The sequence below is a fragment of the Neolamprologus multifasciatus genome, chromosome 3 (genome assembly GCF_963576455.1).
Source record: "Neolamprologus multifasciatus chromosome 3, fNeoMul1.2, whole genome shotgun sequence".
Taxonomy (NCBI): Eukaryota; Metazoa; Chordata; class Actinopteri; order Cichliformes; family Cichlidae; genus Neolamprologus; species Neolamprologus multifasciatus.
Genome location: NC_140441.1, coordinates 29,884,757 through 29,905,678, shown reverse-complemented (window position 1 = coordinate 29,905,678; position 20,922 = coordinate 29,884,757). Strand labels below are relative to the sequence as shown.

Sequence of the window (20,922 nt, the reverse complement as noted above, 5' to 3'; positions counted from 1 at the left end):
ATACATTCAAGTACTCTGGAATTATTATGGGACAAAAGGGCTCATTTTGCCTGATTGGAGGCAACGTTTTCTGCAAGCAGTTGCGGTCTGACTTGGACTGACTGCAGTCACTCAGAGAGATTGTTGGAAGTTTGCAAAGAATTGCTGTATAACCTCTAAACGCCACAGAGTCTTTGTCAATGAGCGCAACTCGGGGAGACTACACTCATCTCGTTTTGTTCTGGTTATATTCCTAAAGAACAGGAGACTGATTCCGTCTTACTTTAATGACAGGGTTAGTCAACCATCTCATTTTGCAGCAAAAACATAACTGAAGTGACAAAAAGGCAGGAAGTATTACTGTAATACTCAGTGTGTGGCAAAATGTTAAAAACTGCAGTAATATTGCATCGTGAGTGAAATATTGTGTATTGTGGGGTATCTCTGTGATTTCCACCTTTACTGTCAACGTAACATGTATACAATAATTATGAAGTGTGGGGCATGCAGTTAAACACAGCAGTGTAGACAGGTTGCTGCTGTTTTACAGCTAAGGTGACTCTGGGATTGAGTCACCTTAGCTGTAAGCTCGTCTGAAAACGCTACGTGCTATACATGCTCCCAGTGACTTGTTTTACTAATTAATATTAGACTACACGGCTAGTTTAAAAGTAAAAAAAGAATCAAAGTATGATGGATAAGGTTAAAAACGGATGTATTTTTTAGGGCTGGGTATCGTCACTGATTTCTAGAATCTATTCAATTCCGATTCACTAAGGTCCTGAATCGATTCGATCCAGGATTCGATTTAATTCGATTCGATTCAATTCAATTTGATTCTGGGAAATTTTGACAGTCAGAAATATTATAATTCAGATCAGTGCATTTACATATCTTTGTATCTATAAAAAGGAAGCTGACACTTTCCAGACTTTATCAAAGGTGTGAGCATCACAGCAGATGCCTTTGTGTCAAAGTAGCTGAAGATAAAACACAGAAAAACATGAAGGTGATTTTTCCTGGCCTGGGATTTTATAAAAAATATTCTGCAGTACATCAAAAACAAAAGAAAACCATTAATCAACATATGAAGGTTACCTCTGACGTTCCAGCCGTTTTATTAGACACGGCTAAGCGTTTTGCATAATTTTTAAAAGTTTAAATTGGTTCAGTATTGAACAGCAGAAATTAGGTTTTCTTTTCGGAAGAATGTAAAAGGGAAAAAAAACAGTGGCCAACAGCGCTGTAAACAACGGTAGACTTGTGCGTAACAAGCAAGCGAATATTGAAGAAAACAGATTTTTAGACGGGAAACTGTTCTTGAAGTACAGAAAGAGAGAGAGAGAGAGCTGTGCATCGTGGTGGAAGCAAAACAGTAAAAGTCAGAGGGAATTCATGACGATGTTTATGTGAAGCGTAGTTTGGAGATATTGTTTGGAGAGACATCAAACTAACAGCTTTAGAATCAGCGCATAAAGGGTGTAAACACAAAGCGCGGACCCGCCGACAGATCAGAATCAGCGAGCTGTCGGCTTTCAGCCCCGACCGTGAGAAAGGCGACATCTAACTGATTCTGATCTGCGGGTTGCGCTGTGTGTTTAAGTCTTTGTGCAGAATCCATGTTCCTGCTCTCATTTACTGTCTTAGCTGTTTGGTGGTTGTTGAAATTTTGTGAGATTTCACCAGAGATTCTGGCATTTCGGGCAAAATAAATTTATATTAAAAAATTGATTCAGGATTTTAATGAATCGATTTTACGTTATCCAAGCCAGAATCGATTTTAATCGATAAATCGATTATAAAAACCCACCCCTAGTATTTTTGTCCCCTGCTGGAGATAAAAGGAATTGACCTGAAGCTAGAAAATGTATATCACAGATCACACATAGTTTACATTGAAGGGATTAATATGTGGTCTTTTTGCCAGTCTTTTCTTATACAGCTAATAACAGGAAGGAGAATATTTGCCAAGAAAGAGGTCTTAGTCAGAATTAGAAGAAGGTCACGAGTTTTGTAATCAAATTATTTCACTGAGTTGTATTAATCATAACCGTCATGGTCAGATCTAACAGGAAAATATGCAGACTTCTGTCACATAATTTAAGACTGACTCTGTGCTTTTACTGTATGTAGACAGTTTGTGCATAGGTGTGTAATTACTTGTAGTTTCAGGGCCATTTCAAATTCTGAAACAGTCATTTGCTTGTATACTATAAACAGTCATTTGCTTTTTGATTGCACAATGATATCATTACATTTCCTGTGTCTACACAGGACTCTACGTACTCTAGTAAGTGAGGAATTGGGCTGTCACTCAGTAGCAGCCTGGCTGTTTGAATGTAGTAGGATTAAATGACACTTCCTTTTGCAACTTGATAGTTTAGAGAGCCTGGCAACTGATTTTATTTTCTACCCCAGAAAAAAGTTTCACTGCAGATGCTAGTGTGGCTAAACTGCTGTCTGGAAGTGTTTGCGTACTCTGTGATTAGTGTCTGTTAGTGCTCTCAAACACTGATAAGGTATCAGTAGTTTGTGTGTGTGTGTGTGTCTGTGCATGTCACATGCTTTGTGAGTCACCTGAATAAGTAGTTACCTGGAAACGTACAGATTTATTGTGTTTATATATATGTGTGTATATGGCTCACCCTCTGGCTGTAAATAAGCCAATTAACTGAGATAAGAGCTTTACAGTGTTTGAGAATACAGTGGAAGGTTTGATAAGTTGGTTACTTTAAGAAAATATGCAAAAATCATGTCTGGGTTTTTATCTTTAAGAATTGCTGCCAATTTAAGAGGGTGAGTTGGAGGGTGAAACAGGTCAGAATAAAAGAGCTGTACTTCCACTCAGTTCAATTCAATTGTATTCATATAGCAGGGCTGTGCGACATGACCAAAACTGTATATCCCGATATAAGACATCTATCGTCGAAACGTGATATAAATCACAAACATTTAACATGTTCTGTAAATTCTGTGAATCTCGGGCAGCTCGCCTCGTGTGAAGTGTTTCCAGCTGGGCGTCGTGTACCTGGAGTCGAGTATTTTAACCGATGCATGAAACGATACATTTTTAGACATAAGTTGTAACGGCCGGCATTTTCTTTGTGAGTATTTATTACACGGCGTGCTGCGGGGAAAAGCCTGTTCTAAGGTTTATTTTTTAGCACCTAATGACTCTTTGTTTCTTCTCATCCGTAAACACTCTGCATACTCTTTCACTTGATTCAGTTTATTTTGAAAAGTCTCAACAGGATCTTGAGATTTATTGTGAAAGGTTTATGTGGAAAATAAACAAGCAGACGGCGGAGCCACACGATGGTTTTACCGTCGTTGTTGCTAATGACAACACACAAAAACAATCACTTGTCTGTCTGTGGTGTGGTTATATTACACATAAGAGAAAGAGAGAACTTTAAGAAATGAATATAGCCACTACAGTGACCATGAAAACAATGAAAAAATGTTGCCGTAAACAGTTTATTTTGCAACAACGCGAAACAAACGATAGCGTAAAATGAAACGTTTTTGTATCGTCATCCGATATATATCGTTACATCGAACAGTCCTACATGGAATCGCAACAGCAAGTAAGGTAAAGACCACAGAATAATACAGAGAAAGCCCTAACCACATATAACCCCCCTCTATGAGCAAGCCCTTCGCAACAGTGGGGAGGAAAAGCTCCCTTTTTAAGAGGAAGAAAACTCCAGCACAACCAGGCTCGGAGAGGGGCAGCCATCAGCCATGACTGGTTGCAGGTGAAGGGAGGAGGATTTAATTTGGAGACGGGACCTCTTTGACCTCACTATTTATTTATTTTTTATTTCAGTAAATTTTATTTTATTTTATGTTTGAACAAAAAAAGTAAATGAACATGAACGCTGACCTATGATACTGAAGCCTCCACCATGGTGGCCTGTTAATAGCTAAAACTTTATGCTGTTCTCAGCTGTACAATAGTTTTTAAAAACACAACTCAAATATTCACACAAATCAAAGTCTAACTGAAATAATGGCCACATGAAGTTAAACAATAACAGTCCCATTAGTCTTTGTCCTACTTAGAAAAAAATCACATACAAAATATTAAATCAAACAACTAAACATAAGCAAAAGTAGACATGCATGGAAGGACTTTTTTAAAGAGAGTATAAGACCTCAGTGAAAAATGCACAAATTAAATGGACTAAAGAGGTATGTTTGCAAATTCCTTTAATCAGAAACAAGACTGCCTGGTTACTAATGATGTCATGCTTTCAGCATGCAGTGTACACATATTTTTTTATTTTATTTTATTTTTTTAATTCTTGCTTTGTCACCATCAGACCTTATCACCCCACTCCCTGCATACTTATTTGGCCAATTAGAGCTGAGATCCAACAGAGGAATCGAGTGAATGGAGTCATTTATTACACAGCTTTGTTAGTTTGTTTTTTTAATTGCTTTTTGTTTGTTTGTTTGTTTTTCTTAAAAGCCTGGAGCCACTTGCAAGGTTATAACATAGTTGCTGTTATTAATTGACAATCCTGTGAAACTCCTGCTAGTGTATTGCGGTCAATTTGTCCTATTGAGAAGTTTGAATCTTCCTCAAAGGGATTTGTGTTCCTCCAGAACTTACTGACCTGTAAGGAGCCCTTCCTTTCTTCATCTAAAGAGAAGAGCATGCTGAGCATGCTGCCACCCTGAGAGCCTGAGCGTGTTTACCCTTACCACTTCCTTTTCCTCATCACTGACTCTACCTGCAGATTAAGCAGCAAACATTTTTCCAGCTTGCTTCCGTACAGCAGCGTCGGATATAGCTCAGATCGTTCTGTTGTCAACTTGACATACCCTAAAATAACATTTCAGACAAATTGGCCGACTGCACCTGTTGCCAGGGCAAATAAAAGCGAGGGCAGTGTCAGCAGTGTGCGCTATCAATCTTCCTGGTTACTACTGATGTCACAGTGACATCACCAGTTTAAGCAGAACAATAAAACGGTGCCAACAATAGGTCTGCAGATGAGATAAAGATTTGCTCTCAGTGGATATACTGCCTGCTACTCCTGCTGTTGAGCTGTGTGTTTCACTGTGTCAGCTCTTTGAAGCCAGAGAAATATATATTTTGTTTTTAGCTTTTTTTTAATTTTATTTTTATTTTTTTATTACACAATGGTTTATGAAAGAAGATCATTGCTCAAAAGAGAGAGAAGTTGAGTTTCCTGCAGGTTTCAGACTAATTATATAATTATGTGCCTGGCTCCAGGGAACTCAGGAAACATCAGCTAAAACTCTTGGGTTAATATCATCCAAGTGGAAAACTCGCGTAAAGAAAGCTAATTTAAACTCAGTTACTGTGGTAAGAGTGAACCTAATAAAAAACAATAACAATATATGCTTTGACCAGCGTTATTATCAGTCAAGGAAAATTGTGTATATGACGATTCAAATCTGATCCCCTGCTTTAAAACAACAACAACAACAACAAAAAATCAATAAGCCATGTGTCTCGTACACAGTAGCATCCACCATGAGTTAAGTAACAACTGGGTTACCCTTAAGAGTGAGTGATCCACTGAACTTAAAATGTCCCACTCTCAGACCCTGATAAATGACAACTCGTCTTTCTTCATGTTTCCTGCCATTTTAATGTTTCAGCTCAAACTTCCTTCTTTTTGTTACTTTCCGTGGTGAAGCTTGGCAGTAGAAAGTGTTTGTGTCATTCCTAACTGGTCGTTAGCGAGCACTTGAACCTGTTACCAAGCAGGCTCGTTTATATCCTTGTGTAACCTGTTTCCCAGGGACTCATTAGCCTGTGGTGTTTGAAGAGGAAAGTTTGGGATGGGGAGGCACTGCTAGTCCAAATACTGACATCAAAGTGCTCTGAACCTTCTGTCAAACACTTCTGTGCAGTGAAGGTTGTCCTTTATGTCCTGTATATCAGGGGTAGGGAACTCCAGGCATTAAGGGCCGGTTTCCTGCAGGTTTTAGATGTGTCCTTGATCCAAAACAGCGAATTTAAATCGCAACCTCCTCAACATGTCTTAAAGTTCTGTAGAGGCCTGTAATCATTTGACTCGGGGTGATATCTAAAACCCGCAGGACACCGGCCCTTGAGGCCTGGAGTTCTCCACCCCTGCTCTATATGGCTCTTCTTAGTCCTCGTGGCAGTGTACACTGTGTTCATCAAAAGAAACAACACTTTCCCCTTGAAATCCTTTAATCCCCCAATGGAAGTGAACATGTCGCTGCTTCTCCCAGCTCTTTGCTTTCCTACATGTCTGTTATCTGCTCCTTAGTACAGTAACAAGTGAATTTGTCAAATTACATGATTTGCTTAGACCATGCAGGCACACATAGAAAAAAAAATGTAAATGTATAAGAGGAAAACAATTCTGTGAGAATATAAATTAACACATTTTAGAGAAGTCTGGCACAACTTCACCTACTTCCAAGTTGAGTGGAGAAAGATAAAAAAACTGGTGAGATGGAAACTCCAGAAACACTAGGGAACAACTTTATTAAGACGCCAATATGTTTCAGCTGGTGGCCTTCACCGAGGTCATTGCAAACCACCAAACAGTTTGTGTTTCTTCTATCGTGACATTTCTCTGAAGGAGAAAACTTTTTTACTTAATGAACATCATTTAAGAGCTTTTTTGTATATATTACAAATAAATCTGTCTTGAACATCCACCTGGCAGACCTGCTGTGTCTGGAAGTGGAAATGCAACTGAGAGAATATCAAGTTTTGTAGAGTTTCATATTAACAACTTCAACTAGGTCCTATTTTCTGCTTCAAAGAGCTCCCACCTATTAACCCTCATAATTATGTGTACCTTAGATATTGAATCTTTGTATACAAACATTGATCATGAACCAGGCCTAGAGTCACTGGAACATTTTCTTCACACTAGGTCTACAAATTCACCATTTAATATGATGAATTTTTACTTTGAAAGGGATCGGTTACCAATTTACTGGAGTTTGTAGAATTTTTTAAACGGACACTTTGTAGGTTTATGTTGTACTCTTGATCATAGTATTAAAAAAATAACTTTCTTGACTTAAGAGCAGTGTTGGGTAAGTTACTTTAAAATAGTAACTTAGTTACATTACTAGTTACTTCTATCAAAAGTAACTCAGTTACTTCAAGTTACTCGTTACTTTCAGAGTAACTAGTTACTAGGGAAAGTAACTTTGGTTTTACTCAGAATTCTCTTGTTAATGTGTTGCTTCCATAACTTTGGCAGTCTTCTAGCTTGCTTACTTGCCACAAGTGCACTGTGCCACCTACCAATAGAAAGGAAAAGATAATACATATTTCCACGAGAGAAATCCCACGCCTGGACCATCATTGACCACTGCCATGATTCTAGCCTACGTCACAGCGTCATGTGCACCTTTTACATCCAACATGAAAACTGCAGTCGTGGTGCTTTGATTGTACTCAGAACTCGGAAATTCTGCCTTCTGAATAGGAAGATGTAGGCAACAGCAGACTGCAGATGAGCTGCATACAGGGCTGGACAGGGACAAAAAATCGGCCCGGGCATTTTGACTAGAGACTGTCCCACCATTATAGGAAAAATCATAAAGCCTTTGAATGAAAACAAACGCTGTTGTGACAGTGATGTTCACTGTTTTGATGGTATATATGCATCAATCTATCAATCGTTTGTTGTAAGATTCAGATAATTATTTTTTAAAAGCTAGACATTTTAAATGAGAATAAGAAAGAAAAGTATTTCTTTGTGCCCACCTCTCCCTGTTAATGCCCTACTTGGCCCCCCTGGAAAAACTTTGCTAGATCCACACCTGCACAGTTACCAGCTGTCAGCTACCTAAAAAGGATCCTGGGGTTATCTGTCTCTCAGAAACAGTTCATAACTTCCCTTCAACTCATTCATGTCACCTAAAAGGTAAACCTGTTTCTCCATCACCTGTTCATCTCTGATGATTCAGTAAGGACGTCTCCTGGTTTCATCTTCATGTTTCCCTCTCACCAGATAACCAAACCGATATCATGACCAGCAGCTTTTTTGCAGCTGTGGCTCCAGCAAACATCAGCTGATCCTAGAAATTAATATTAAATAAATTCTAACAACAGCTGATCAAGCTTAAACGTGCTGCTGTTGTTTAACGTGACATTGGCTGGTTTCCTCTTTCTGGCGCAAAGTGGGCGATAAACAAACAAGAGAGACGATCAGCTGATCATTGATCAGTTTTCATGATTGAAGTAGAAACGGGAGAGGGAGGGGGGAGAATGAGAGAAGAAGAGGCAGCTGTGCAGCAAAGACACAGAATAACTCCAGCTTTGTGTCTTTTTCATTGTAGCTGAATTACGGGACAAATTGTTCCTTTTCACCTCAATAAGAAACGCGTAATATTTTCTCTGAATACCAGACGGGACGGTTGGCAACTCTAATAACTTATGAACAAAATAAAGTTCAACATTAACTTCATAGCACCCACCCAGCTGTATAGAAACTCCGTCATGCTAGCTAGTACGCAGTACGGAAAAAGTCAGAATAACGAAAATAAACTCCACCTAAACTTGGTTTATATCTGACCCAGATAGACTGCAGGTCATAACTTCTTACCTGAAGTTCAGTTCACACTTGGACCGGCGGCCGCCTCAGGTCTCTTTTCCTTCTGCGTCCCCTTTCCCTCCTCCACCTGCTGCCTCCACCACTTGCTAATGTTACAGAATCTGTGGAAGCTCCGCGATAGCCACCACACGAAGTAACGAGTAACGACCCTATCTAAATCCCAGTAACGACTAACGCGTTCCTGATTTTGGCATAATAACTAGTTACCGTGCTCGTTACCACAATAATAACGTAGTTACTGTAACGCGTTACTTAATAACGCGTTAGTCCCAACACTGCTTAAGAGTAACCAAAAAAATGACAAATATCTGTCCACCTCTCTTTATTCCAAACCTACTGATCTGAATACATTATTTCACGCTGGGATACAATAAAAAATAAAAATAATTTAAAGACCCTACAAATGGCAAGATTGTTGATGTAAAAGTCCTTATTACCTGCAAAAATAACATTTTGGTCCACATGATAGCGTCTCAAAGGAGCTTGCAAAGAAAAGCGTCTGGACTTTTTTAAGTTGCTTGAAGACGTTTCACCTCTCATCCGAGAAGCTTCTTCAGTTCTAAGGTCAAATGGTGGGGAGTCCCAGATTTAAACCTGGTGGGAGTATCCCCCCAAAGAGGGACTAAAGGACCCCCTGATGATCCTCTAATCGCCTGAGCCAAGGTGTGAAAATGGGCGTGGGTCCCAATCAGCCAGGGTTTCGGGTGAGTTCATTGTGAAACTTGGCCCTTCTCGGATGAGAGGTGAAACGTCTTCAAGTAACTTAAAGAAGTCCAGACGCTTTTCTTTGCAAGCTCCTTTGACTACGATGACCTGGATGACTGAGAACCTTCACAGACATGATAGAGTCTTCATGCAACAAAATATATCAAGGAGAAACCTTCCGTCCTCTGAAAGAACAAATGAACAAACACGGATGTTGTATTAAGAGGAATGATTTAACCAGCCCTGTTGCAAGCTATTTTAATAAAAAAACATTGTAGCTCGCCTTTATTCTTTGTAGGCATTGGAAGCTATTGAGGCATTCCGGATATTCCATTTAAAGAGTGTATTAACAGGGTATGAATAAGGATCTATCTATTAATGAGTTTCTGTGATTCACACACTGATTTTCTCTGGAGTATACTTTTTTTTTTTTTAGTTAAACACAAACTGTTTGGTGTTTTGTAATGACCACGATCAAGGCCACAAGCTCAATGGCGTTGGTCTGCTAATAAAGTTGTTCCCTAGTGTTTTAAGTGTTGCCGGACCTTTCATCTCACATAATTTCAGAATATTGAAATTTTGTCTTTCATTTAAATATACTTATAGTTGAAATCTAGGAATTTAATTTGTTTTCTTTATTACCAAAGTTTTTCATGTCTTTATAATGGCTCTGATATTACTCCTCCATCATTTATTTACCATTTACTTTTTTCTTCATTCATTTATTTATTTATTCTAAAATTGCGTGAATTGATATCGATTATCCACAATAACCTTCTCCACTGTAATTATAATCCCACGTGTTTCTGAAAATATCTTGGGTGTGCCAGTTGCACACTGTTGACACCGCCTTGATCCTTATCCTTTGCTGTATTAGAATAGAATAGAATTCAACTTTATTGTCATTGCACATGTCACAGGTACAGGGCAACGAAATGCAGTTTGCATCCATCCAGAAGTGCTTTAGCCATGATATAGATATATTACAATATATATTAGCAATAATATAGATATGTGAGTATATTACAGAAATGGGTCTATTATGGTATGTTATAATGTACACGGTATGAAGTATGTTATGAATATTCTATAACTATAAGTATGTACAGGCTGTAGTGAGTACAAGCTATGTACAGGATATAAATATGAAAACAAAAACAACTATACAGAGTATGAAATAAAGAACTATACAGAAATGGGAACTATGTAAGATGTAAACAGTTATAGAATTAAAAATGATCGTATGATTATTTACACAGAACTATACAGTAGTGCAGTTAAGAGGCTATATAAAGTGCTAGTGGTTGTGAGTGGTGGTTCAGTCCATGTTGTTATTGTGTGTTTGAGGGTACAGTATCCATTGTGTGTGTGTGTGTGTGTGTGTAGGTGGTTGTGGGTGTGTGTATGTCCAGTCCATGTGTTAACGTGGGTCAGATGTCAGGAGGCAGAGTTCAGGAGTCTGACAGCTGTGGGGAAGAAGCTGTTCCGGTACCTGGTGGTCTTAGTCCGGAGGCTCCTGTAGCGCCTCCCAGAGGGCAGGAGGGTGAAGAGTCCATGTGATGGGTGACTGGGGTCTTTGATGATTTTCCCAGCCCTTTTCAGACACCGCTTCCTGTAGTATTAGCAAAACTGGAACAAAAGGAGAGACGATTGAAGAACTACAGCCTTGAAATGATGCATCTAGTTGCTTCAGCTCCTTTTATTATGTAGACATGTAGCTAATAAATGTGCATCTGAACTCTAACAGTTTGAAAGGATTTCCAAAGATATAATGGAAAAGTGAAAAGCACTATTTTTGCTCAGAGAGACAGCTAAAGTTTTTAAAAGTGTTTCAAATGACTCTTTGCGGTCCTGTGAAAAAATGTACTACTGGTGTAGTTAGTTTGTACCTTTAGCAGCAATAAGTCAAAGTAATCCATTTCTGCGTATTAGCCCTTTCTTCTTTACAGTGTTTCTTCAGTTCATTGGGGTTTGTGTTCCTTTGCTTTATCACTTGTGCTGCTGTTGTTATCCAAAGTGCTTTCATTGCAGCTCAAATTGACAACTAGTCCTGCTGCATCAGGCACTGAACTGTCTTATCACACCATAACTATGAAAACAGGTTATAATGATTGACAGGGACTTGGCTGCCTGTCACATGTTACAGTGATAACTATGAAGTACTAAAATGGACAAAATCAAACGCAAATGAATAAATGGTTTATTAAATAAGTTAATATACCATTATACAATACAACAAGTACTTTAAAATACTTTTTGCACACTAGTTTGCTTGCCAAATTAAGTTTCTCTGTTTTTATTATTAGTGTTCTTTTTAAAAGAAATGTTTATTTATGTATGTAGGTATTAATCTATTTAGGTTGATGAATTTTTTTAAATTCACGTTAGTTTCACCAAAGTAATTTCTGTTTTTTCTTTTGGAATTACTTTATAAGTGAACTAAGCGTGGAGTAAATGTGTAAATAAAACTTATGCAAATGAAAGAGCTTATTTTCATAATGAAGCAGAAATGCATTCAAGAAAGTTACAGAACCTGATGAGGTTTTTTATAGTGGGTCAAGTAAAGGTCATCTGGGGATACTTAAATGTTGAAACGGCTGCCAATTTGTCACAGCTTTACCTCTATAATAGTAAAAATTCCTCTTCAAACCACGAACAGAGCCAGAGATTTGCTGAGCTTACTCATTCTTCCTTTTACTTCCTTTTACTGCAGTAACCGCTTGCACATTCATATACATTCAGGTCCACCCCCCAGACAGTTTGAAGCATATAATAAAGAACATTGCCTTTAATAAAATCTGAATTAAAATGTCTTCTGTTTTTAAAAAACAACAACCTAGAATCGTGTCAATTGGTAACTGCCTAGATTTACCACTTCAAAGTTTTCAGTTACGTTTTGCTGACTTGTTGATGTTAGTTCCTCCTTTTCTGTAATGTCTGGGTCTGGGCCACTTTTCTGCAAAGCTGCCTGTCAGTAATTTCCCAGCAGGACTATTGCATCACATCCTCATATTTAAAGGGTCTTTCAAAATATGATCTTCTACATATAAGGGAAAAAAAATCAAATCAGCCACAGACACATATTCCTGATTTATTTATTTTTCCCCAGACCTGGTAAATATGACTTTTAGATCTCTAGCTTCGTAAAGTAATGACAGCCCACTATGTTAGTGTGTTCCAGAGTTTGTTTGTCAGTCATCAAAACGTCACAGGGGTCACATGAGACGCCATTTCCCATAGAGACAAGACCTGAAGAGTTCAAGGTTCAGAGCCTTACCGGAGCCTTTTTTCTTTCTGCGTGTGTGTGCGCGCTGTGATGATCAGTCTGGTTGGTTCCCTCAGGACGCACACTCGAACACACAGCGAGTGCTGAACTCAGCATGACGTTCCTTGCTGGAAACCAGCAGTGTTGCTCTGGGGGAGTCTTCGTGTTGTTAACCCAGTTTCTGGGAAGCATTGGATGTTTTCTTTGGCTTTTGGTAGGATTTGTAGCTGGGATGCTAGTGTGTTTCTTTGCTCTTTGATGGAACATGTTTGATTCAGTGCTTTGAAGGTTGTCTTTGTAACGTGTGCATTTATGCGTTTGTGTGTGTGTGTGTGTGTGTGTGGGGGGGGGGGGGGGTCTTTTGTTTTTTTAGAGTGGCTGAGTGGTCAGCATACCTTTTTAGAGATATCCATTTCCATTTGGTTGTGAACCATATATCCATTTTCACCAGGGATGCACCAGTCCAGCTTTTTTTATTTCCACTATAATACCAGTAGTTTCCAGTAGGTAAGAATATGAAATACTGAATAAGTTTTAGTCAGTGATACAAACAGACTGAGAATCCCTGTTTATGACTTGGCTTGATTAAACTATTGCTTTTGTAACTTAAAATAAATGCGGAAAATAATTACAATCAAGCATATACTGAGGGTTCTCACATGATGTTGTGCATGCATTTCTCAATAATTTGCTACCATTTTGGATGTGATATAACCAGTGGTCGCTAAGGGAAACGTATTCCTCAGCTGGTTGGGGGTGGCTCCTGGGTCTTTCTTCTTTTTTGCTGACGATATTCAGCTATATTATTCATGTAAGCCGCCTGCTGAAGCTCATAAACTCTGATCTGATTGACTGTTTAACCAACATTAAACAATGGTTGAACAATAATTGCTTACAGCTAAACCCGGCCAAAACAGAAACTTTGATTATTGCACCAGACAGTGCAATACCTGATATTAAACGGCGACTGGGTGACTTGGGTTCCTCACAGAAACATAACTTTTTCTTTGGAGGGACATTTAAATCAGATAGTAAGAACCTGCGTTTTTCACTTGAGGAACATTTCAAAATGTAGATCCATCGTGTCAACAAGTGAACTCGAGATGATAATACATGTTTTTGTCTCTACAAGACTCGACTACTGTAACAGCCTGTTTACTTGTCTAAACAAAAAAGGTCTAGCTCGTCTACAGGTTGTTCAAAACTCTGCAGCGAGGCTACTGACCCGCTCCAACAAGGGTGCTCATATGACCCCTGTGTTAAACTCGCTGCACTGGCTACCAGTCAGATTTAGGTTCCATTTTAAAAATCTAGTTTTAACTTTCAGAGCATTACAGGGACAAATGATCTTTATCAGGAAAAGGAGAAATTGATGAAATTGAATGATTAAATGTGTAAACATATGCGTAAATACAGTATATATGACAAAAACTGAGCTTGTACCAGCCTGAGAGTCAGTCTTTGGTATGACCACCTTTATTCTTCAGCACAGCCTGAACTGTCTTGCCAAGCCATTTTGTCTCGTCATTTCTTTAAACACAATGAATTGGTAGTTTTTTTTTTGTTCTGTTTTGTTTTTTGAATCCTTGTCATACTTAAAAATAAAACCTCTGCAAATCGGATGGTTTCCAGATGTTGTTGTACGGTGGGTCAAAATCTGATACTACTTGAAACCAAGCCACAAACCATGATACAACCTCCACAGTGTTTCACAGATGGCTGTAAATGCTCACTGTTGTACCTCTGTCCTGACTCTGTCTGCACATACATACATCTAGACATTCAACAGTGGCAACAGGTGTGATGAAGTCCAAATTTAAGTTTTGGCTCAAATATTGTTTTCAGCTAATAGCTTGTTTATGTACTTTTATTTTTTTTGCCTGTCTAGCTACTTTTTCATAGAGTCAGCTAAAGAAACAGGTTGCTAGTAACAAAGTGCTTAAAGATGTGATTTAAAATATATATTTTTTGCCTAGTCTGTTATAGGGTTGGGCGATTGGACGAATATATCGACTATCGACGATAGTTGAGAGAGAGAGTTGAGGCTCAAGTGTGAAATGTATGGTTTTTATCGGTTTTCAGCGTTATTTTGTTATTGTTTTTATCGTTAACTCGTTTTTTGTTCGGCCGTGTTTGAACTTCTCCTGTGTGGTAAACGTGCAAATCAGTCCGTGCATGATTACATTGTTCCGCCCATCAAAAAGTCTGTCTCGACTGTCGGACTGATGATGGCCAGTTGGAAAATTTTTACATATCGCCCAACCCTAGCGTGTTATGTGTAGACACAACAATGGTCTGGACTGGACTGCAAATGAGTAAAAAAGCAAACAAATGTCCAAAGAAAAAATCAGAAAGACCTTTAGAAAGCCTGAATTTTCAGTGTGGTTGAACCATATCTACTGTAAATACTGTGTATCTCATAGAAATGTGATGACTGTGTGTAGCAGTGAGATAACTAAATTCTCCTGAGTTCACAGCATTGTTGGCATCACTCGCTTTTAGTTCAGCGTCTCTTAATAGGGTTGAAGTGCAGTTAAAGTCCATGGTTAAGGCTATAAAAGTGTTAACTGGTAATAATTCATTCGTTCGTTTAGTCGACGTTTATCCCCCCTTTTTAAAAGCACTCCGTCTGAGGTAGAAAAGAGCTTTTTAAATTTCAAATTTCCTTCACGGCTTTTGTTTTGCCTGTAGGTCAGCGGTGCTTATCAGAGCACGAGCTGTTCGGCAATTGATATTCAAGAGGACTGCGTTCACTGAATGAATGGAGAGTAAATGTAACCCACAGCCTGACCCTGTTTCACAGCACTGTGTACCACACAACCTTTCTTCCTGTCAGCTATCAGGGTCCCGCAGCATTCAGGAGGTGAAAGACCTTGTAAACACACGTGATCTCATTTTTACGCAGTAATCTGCCCTCGTCAAGCAGCTACAGCTCACAAACCTTTAAAAACAGCTCAGCAAGTCATCAAAGACTTCCCAGGCAGATTAGCCAGTCATTCACTTCCTGCAACAGCCTTCGGGGCACTCTGTTGGAGTCCAAAGGAGGACTGTGGGCAGTTTTCAGTCTGAGTCGTAGCACCGATTGTGGATTTTAAGTTTTGGGAGTTTGAGGGGGGGTTGAGGAGAGATGCACTGGGAGTTCTGGACTAAGAAGCTGGATGAGGAGGATTTGATTGAGAATGGTGAGTTTGTGTCACTGAGAGTGTTTTCCTTTCAGCTCAGATTTTCTTTTTCTTTTCACTGCCAGTGTACTCTGCTCTCCGCTGTCATAAACAAGAAGTGTGCTTTAACAGAGCCGAGAGTTAAATAGTTTCAGCACAATCACTGCAACTACTCGGCAGTCATGTTCAGTGTTTTATCTACTGTCTTCTTTCATGCACCAACTGTTTAAATTTGCACTTAATCTTAAAACCTCGACTTTGCTTTGCTCTGTTTTTCTGCTGACATCTTGAACTTTATGGCACCAGAGTTTAATTATTAAGACCATTTACGGCCCATCATGCAGTGAGTCATGTGGTTGGTGTGCTGGTGTGTATACTCTTATATATGTCACTGTAATTGATACAAGACGCAGTCCAAACAATGGTCATGTCTCGATGTGTGACTGTTTAAGGTCTTTTACACTCAGTCTGAATAAGTGTGTATTTGTGTTTTTGGGTGTCTCTGTCACTTTTATGCCTTCTTTTGGTCTGTTTGAATATCGTGTGTTTCGTCAGTTTTTGGTAATCAGGATCAAGATAGGATTGGATTTATTAGGACTGTTTCAGTTTTACAGCATCCAAAACATTAAGTACAACATGTACAATAATGGCTTAAACGAAGCAGAGTAAATGTGTAGTGCAATAAAATAACACAAACTACAAAATGACAAAAATTAAATAAATAAATTAAAGGAGTTCAGTAACTAAAATCTAAATAAAATGCAATAAAACACTTTATCATTACAGAAGTTGATATGAAAATCTATAAAAATGTAAATAAAATGTTAAATAATAAAAATGCATTTTAGATGAATGAAATTTTGAATATAAAACAGCATAAACATGACTGTCAAATCCAAATCTAAATAAAATGGATATGGATCTCAAGGAAAAATAAATAAAAATATAAATAAAATATTAAGTAAAGATTTTTAAAAAAGAGTACATAAATAAAAAAATATAAAAATGTTGAAATCTAAATAAAATACAGTAAATGCAAAATAATTAAATATGATTGCTATTGTATGTTGAATAACTTATCTAAAAAGCTAAATATGATACAACCCAGGCGTATTGCAAAGCAAATAGAAATAAGGTGTAAATGCAGTAAGAGTGTGTTTAATGGGGCTTCTGCTGCTTTTTCTTCTTCAGGAAGAAAAGTGCACAGAACCAAAATGTCTTCACACAGAAACAAATTGTTAACATTTCAGCCTGGGAGAGATCGGAGGATTAGGGCGAGGCCCTGGTTTGCACCACAGTTTGTGTCCAGTGCTGAACACAAGCATAACAAAGCATAACACACTTCATGATTTTGAAAGTTTGAACTGTCAACAAAGTTGTTTTCTTTATTCTGAGATTTTTTTTTTTTTTCACCCAGTCACAGCGTCAGGAAAGGTAAACGATTTAACACAGATGTTGCATTTCCACATCGTGTGAAGGACTCCGAGATGGACTTGGATGCAGGGCGTTGAGCACAATATGACCAAGAACATTTTTCCAGTTATTTATGTTTTGTTTTCACATTAGCAGACATCACTATCAGGGTCATGGAGGCCTGCGGCCTGTTCCTGCACACAGTGTGCAGTATGGCTAATAAATGGCACAAGGGCGGGTACGATAAACCTTGAACTAGTTCATGCTGTTGTTGTTGTTGTTGTTGTTGTTGTTGTTGTTGTTGTTGTTGTTGTTGTTGTTGTGTTTTTTTTTTTTTTTTTTTTTTTTTAAGATGAGTGTGATTATTACCACAGGTATGTCACAGGCTTCATTACCCTCAGCTGCCCTCTAATGTTGCAGAAAGGGATGTTTTGCATAACTTGAGACAGTGATGTCTATATCAGCGTTGTCAAACATAAGCCTCAGGGGCCAGAATCCGGCCCACTGGACAGCTTTGGATAATGTAACAGAGGGCCTTCATTTTGGACTTTTAACTGGATTTTCATAGCTTTTAGTGTTTCCTACTAATAAAGACCTCCATTGCCAGTCATACTACAGTAGTGCTGTAAATGTGCCAGTGAGCAAGGCATTTTGACACCTGCAAGAAGGATTCTTGTCAGGAGTTTATATAAGTTTACAAACGGGGTCTCAAACCAGGCTTCTGGTGATTGGGCAAAACGATCCATGTACCGAAAAGGTTAATACTTAACGACGTAGCTGTGGCTACAACTTTGCCTCTGCATGACAAACTGTGCCTTCTTTTACCCCTTTATTAATTCACTTACCCATACTGGTGTTCCTCTAAACCATGCTGATGCAAATATCAACAGATCAGTTCTGTTAATTCACCCTGTAAAACCAGTCTAACCTGTCAGCTCGGGTGTGTAAAATGTCCCTTTTGTGTTGTTGCATAAGAACATTCTGCTGCTGTAGTGTTACAAAATGCAGAAATGTGAAGTAATCAGACCAGTCGTGACTTCCTGATCACACATCAGAATCACAAGCTGGAATTTCACCACACTGCACTTCATGATCACCTGAGGAGAGCCATCCTCCTAACACTAATGTAAGTTCATGCGTACTGTGGGGTTTCCCCCCCTTAGTTCTCAGGGGTAGTTCTCTCCTCTGCTTTCCCAGTCATTACAATTATATTGTGCTCCGCATTAATACTCAAGTGAAAACACTTTTAATATCAGCTCAGGCCATTGTTTTGGGCTCATAATAGCACAGTTCCTCACTGCGTAAATCTGAACGTCTCCCTGCGTTGTTTCCTGTTTCCGTTTGGATCTGTTTTTGATTGGTTGCTGCTGTCTGGATATGATTGCCTGTAGCGCAGACGTTGCCACGTACTCAGGCTCTTTTGTTCTGGAGCTACTTGAGAGAATAAAGCGCAACTCGATCTCAGAGCCTTGTGTGTCTTTCCCTCAGACTTTCATCAATACAGCATTGTATAGGATTGGTGTTATCAAAATCATAGAAGCAGGCTACAATGCACTTTGCCTTTTGCTCTTTTGTGGGCAATGTTTTTTTTCTTTTTACCCTTTTTCTTTGCTTTGTAATAAGACTCAGCAGTGGGGTTACCACTCTTAGCATTTAGGCCAATGTGTGTCTGTGTGTTATTTTATACAGTAGTCAGATTTTGCTTGAGAGAAGGAGGAACTCATTTTGCTGCTGTTGATACATTCATCTTTGAAAAACAAGTGCTATTTCTGTAAGAAAGACATTTCTGTCGCTCTCAAGCTTAAATGCTGTGAAGACTTTAATATATGTAAAATACTTGCTTAAGATTTTTTGTGGTACTTTTCAAATTTGTGTTTTTTAAATGTAATATTTTTACTGTCTCTCAGGGTTTTAGCTGTCTTTGATCCAACACAGCTGATTTAAATGGCTACATTTCCTCCTCAGCATGTCTTGAAGTTCTCCAGAGACCTGGGAATGAAATAGTCATTTGATTCAGGTGTGTTGACCCAGGGTGAGATCTAAAACCTGCAGGACACCGGCTCTTGAGGCCTGGAGTTTCCCACCCCGACTTAAATTCAGACAAATTTTTTTTCTACTCCTGACTCTGTATGATGTCAGTGAGAGAGGATATCCCTAACATGGTCATCATCAACACCGAATCCCACTCACTTACTGTTAAGACTTTCCTTTGGGAAGGCCAGCTAATCAGGTGAAAACCTGCTTAGGCCCCATTTAGGCCTGAATTATGCTTTAGCAGGAAATCTTACATTGTAACTTATGACGTAACCAGAAAGTCCTTTTAATCTTATGCCATAACTTGACATGTTCCTTACAAGAAATGTAACTATACTACGACTTGAATGATCCAGAAGGTTGCAATGTAGGATTAAATGAAGTTTCAGGGTCACACAGGCATAGAGACCAGCTGATAACCTCCCAGCAGCCGCATGTCACTGAGGAAAATGTGTGATCATGGTTGGTTGACAAGTGGTAGCTGGAGGTTGCTTGATGTCGATAAGTGAATCAGTTGCAAAGAGGTATGCCGTGCTGCACTGAAAAAGCTCCTTGAAGTTGCTTTGATCACAAAGCAGGTTGCCAGTGGTCGCCTGTAATTTGCCTAGAAGATGCTGACTTGTCTGCAAACACTCACTAACTGCTCACCAAGCTGTAGTGAAACAGTGGAAAGTGTGAAAAACAAGCTTATTTCTGACGGTGTAAGACAAACAAGGATTGCTTTGAACAGTTATTCATCAGTTATTCATGCAAAGCTGCTCTGTTGGACTACATGAATAAACATATAGAGCCAGAATGAATGCAGAAGGTCCCCGAGAAAAGAATTGAGCGATAGTTTGTGTCTGTGTATTTCAAGTTACACCAACTCGGCACAATGGTGATGGTACACGGCGGCTTTTCTCTGCTTGTATGTCAGAAACCTAAATTTCTACTCTTAGATTTACTGAAATTTGTGCTCCTAATGAGATAAACCTGTGGTCTTTCCTCTTCCTCCATCCTCAGGGCAGACCTATACTGACGTGTATTTAAATTGAGTTTCTCTGCTCAGTAAATGAAGCTAACACTGGTTATGCTAGATGAGTAAAGCTGCAACTGAGAAGCCTAAAGCGGAAAGGTTATATTCCGTATACATCAGTCTGTGGTCCCATCACCCTTTAGATGCTTTACATTGCCTCATTGCAGGAAGTGCTGAAGCGACAGGTGTTTGAATGTGGCTTCATTGCTCTGTCTCAAATGTACCTTCTGTCCCTTGCTTTCAGGAGTTTACGAGGAGAGTAACGGCACCAGCAGAACAGCCGGTATGAACGGTAACGGCCCCAGCAGGCTAGTTGACCCCCTGGAGGATCCGCTGCCTGGAGTGGGCACCTATGAAGACTTCAACACCATCGACTGGGTCAGAGAGAAGAGCAAAGACCGGGACAGACACAGGGAGGTAAGGAGGAAGGATGTTTTTTGGGGAAGTTAGATGAATTTCACTATCATACCTATAACAAGATGAGGAATTTACTCTCTGCGTGCCAAAGCAAGCATTAGTTCAAGGTCAAATTTTTTTTTTTGGTAGATCTGGGTCCGTCACATGGTGTCCAAATCAAAAATACAAATGATTACTACTTTGTTTCCTCATGTTTGGTGCGTCACTGTTCGTTGCCTCAGTGAGTCATCTTTAGATCACTTATAAGTGGTCCGCAAAGCTCCCGAACGACTACTTACTCAGTCCTCTAAGTGATGCTATTGGGGATCTATTTTGTCATCTTTGCACTCTCCCCATGAAGTT

General features: G+C 39.1%; 1 protein-coding gene across 5 annotated transcripts in view; it reads left to right on the top strand.

Annotated features, from left to right (window-relative positions):
- Window positions 1-20,922, top strand: part of clcn5b (Cl-/H+ antiporter 5b) — a 47,267-nt gene that overhangs the window by 1,497 nt on the left and 24,848 nt on the right. For 3 of the 5 annotated variants that reach the window (XM_085153780.1, XM_085153781.1, XM_085153779.1), the window contains exon 3: window positions 20,408-20,580. In XM_085153780.1, the coding sequence (XP_085009906.1) occupies window positions 20,408-20,580 (173 nt within the window). Of the gene's footprint in view, window positions 1-14,612; window positions 15,723-17,456; window positions 18,241-20,407; window positions 20,581-20,922 lie in introns of those variants that run through there. The other 2 variants (XM_085153782.1, XM_085153784.1) reach the window with 2 other exon arrangements.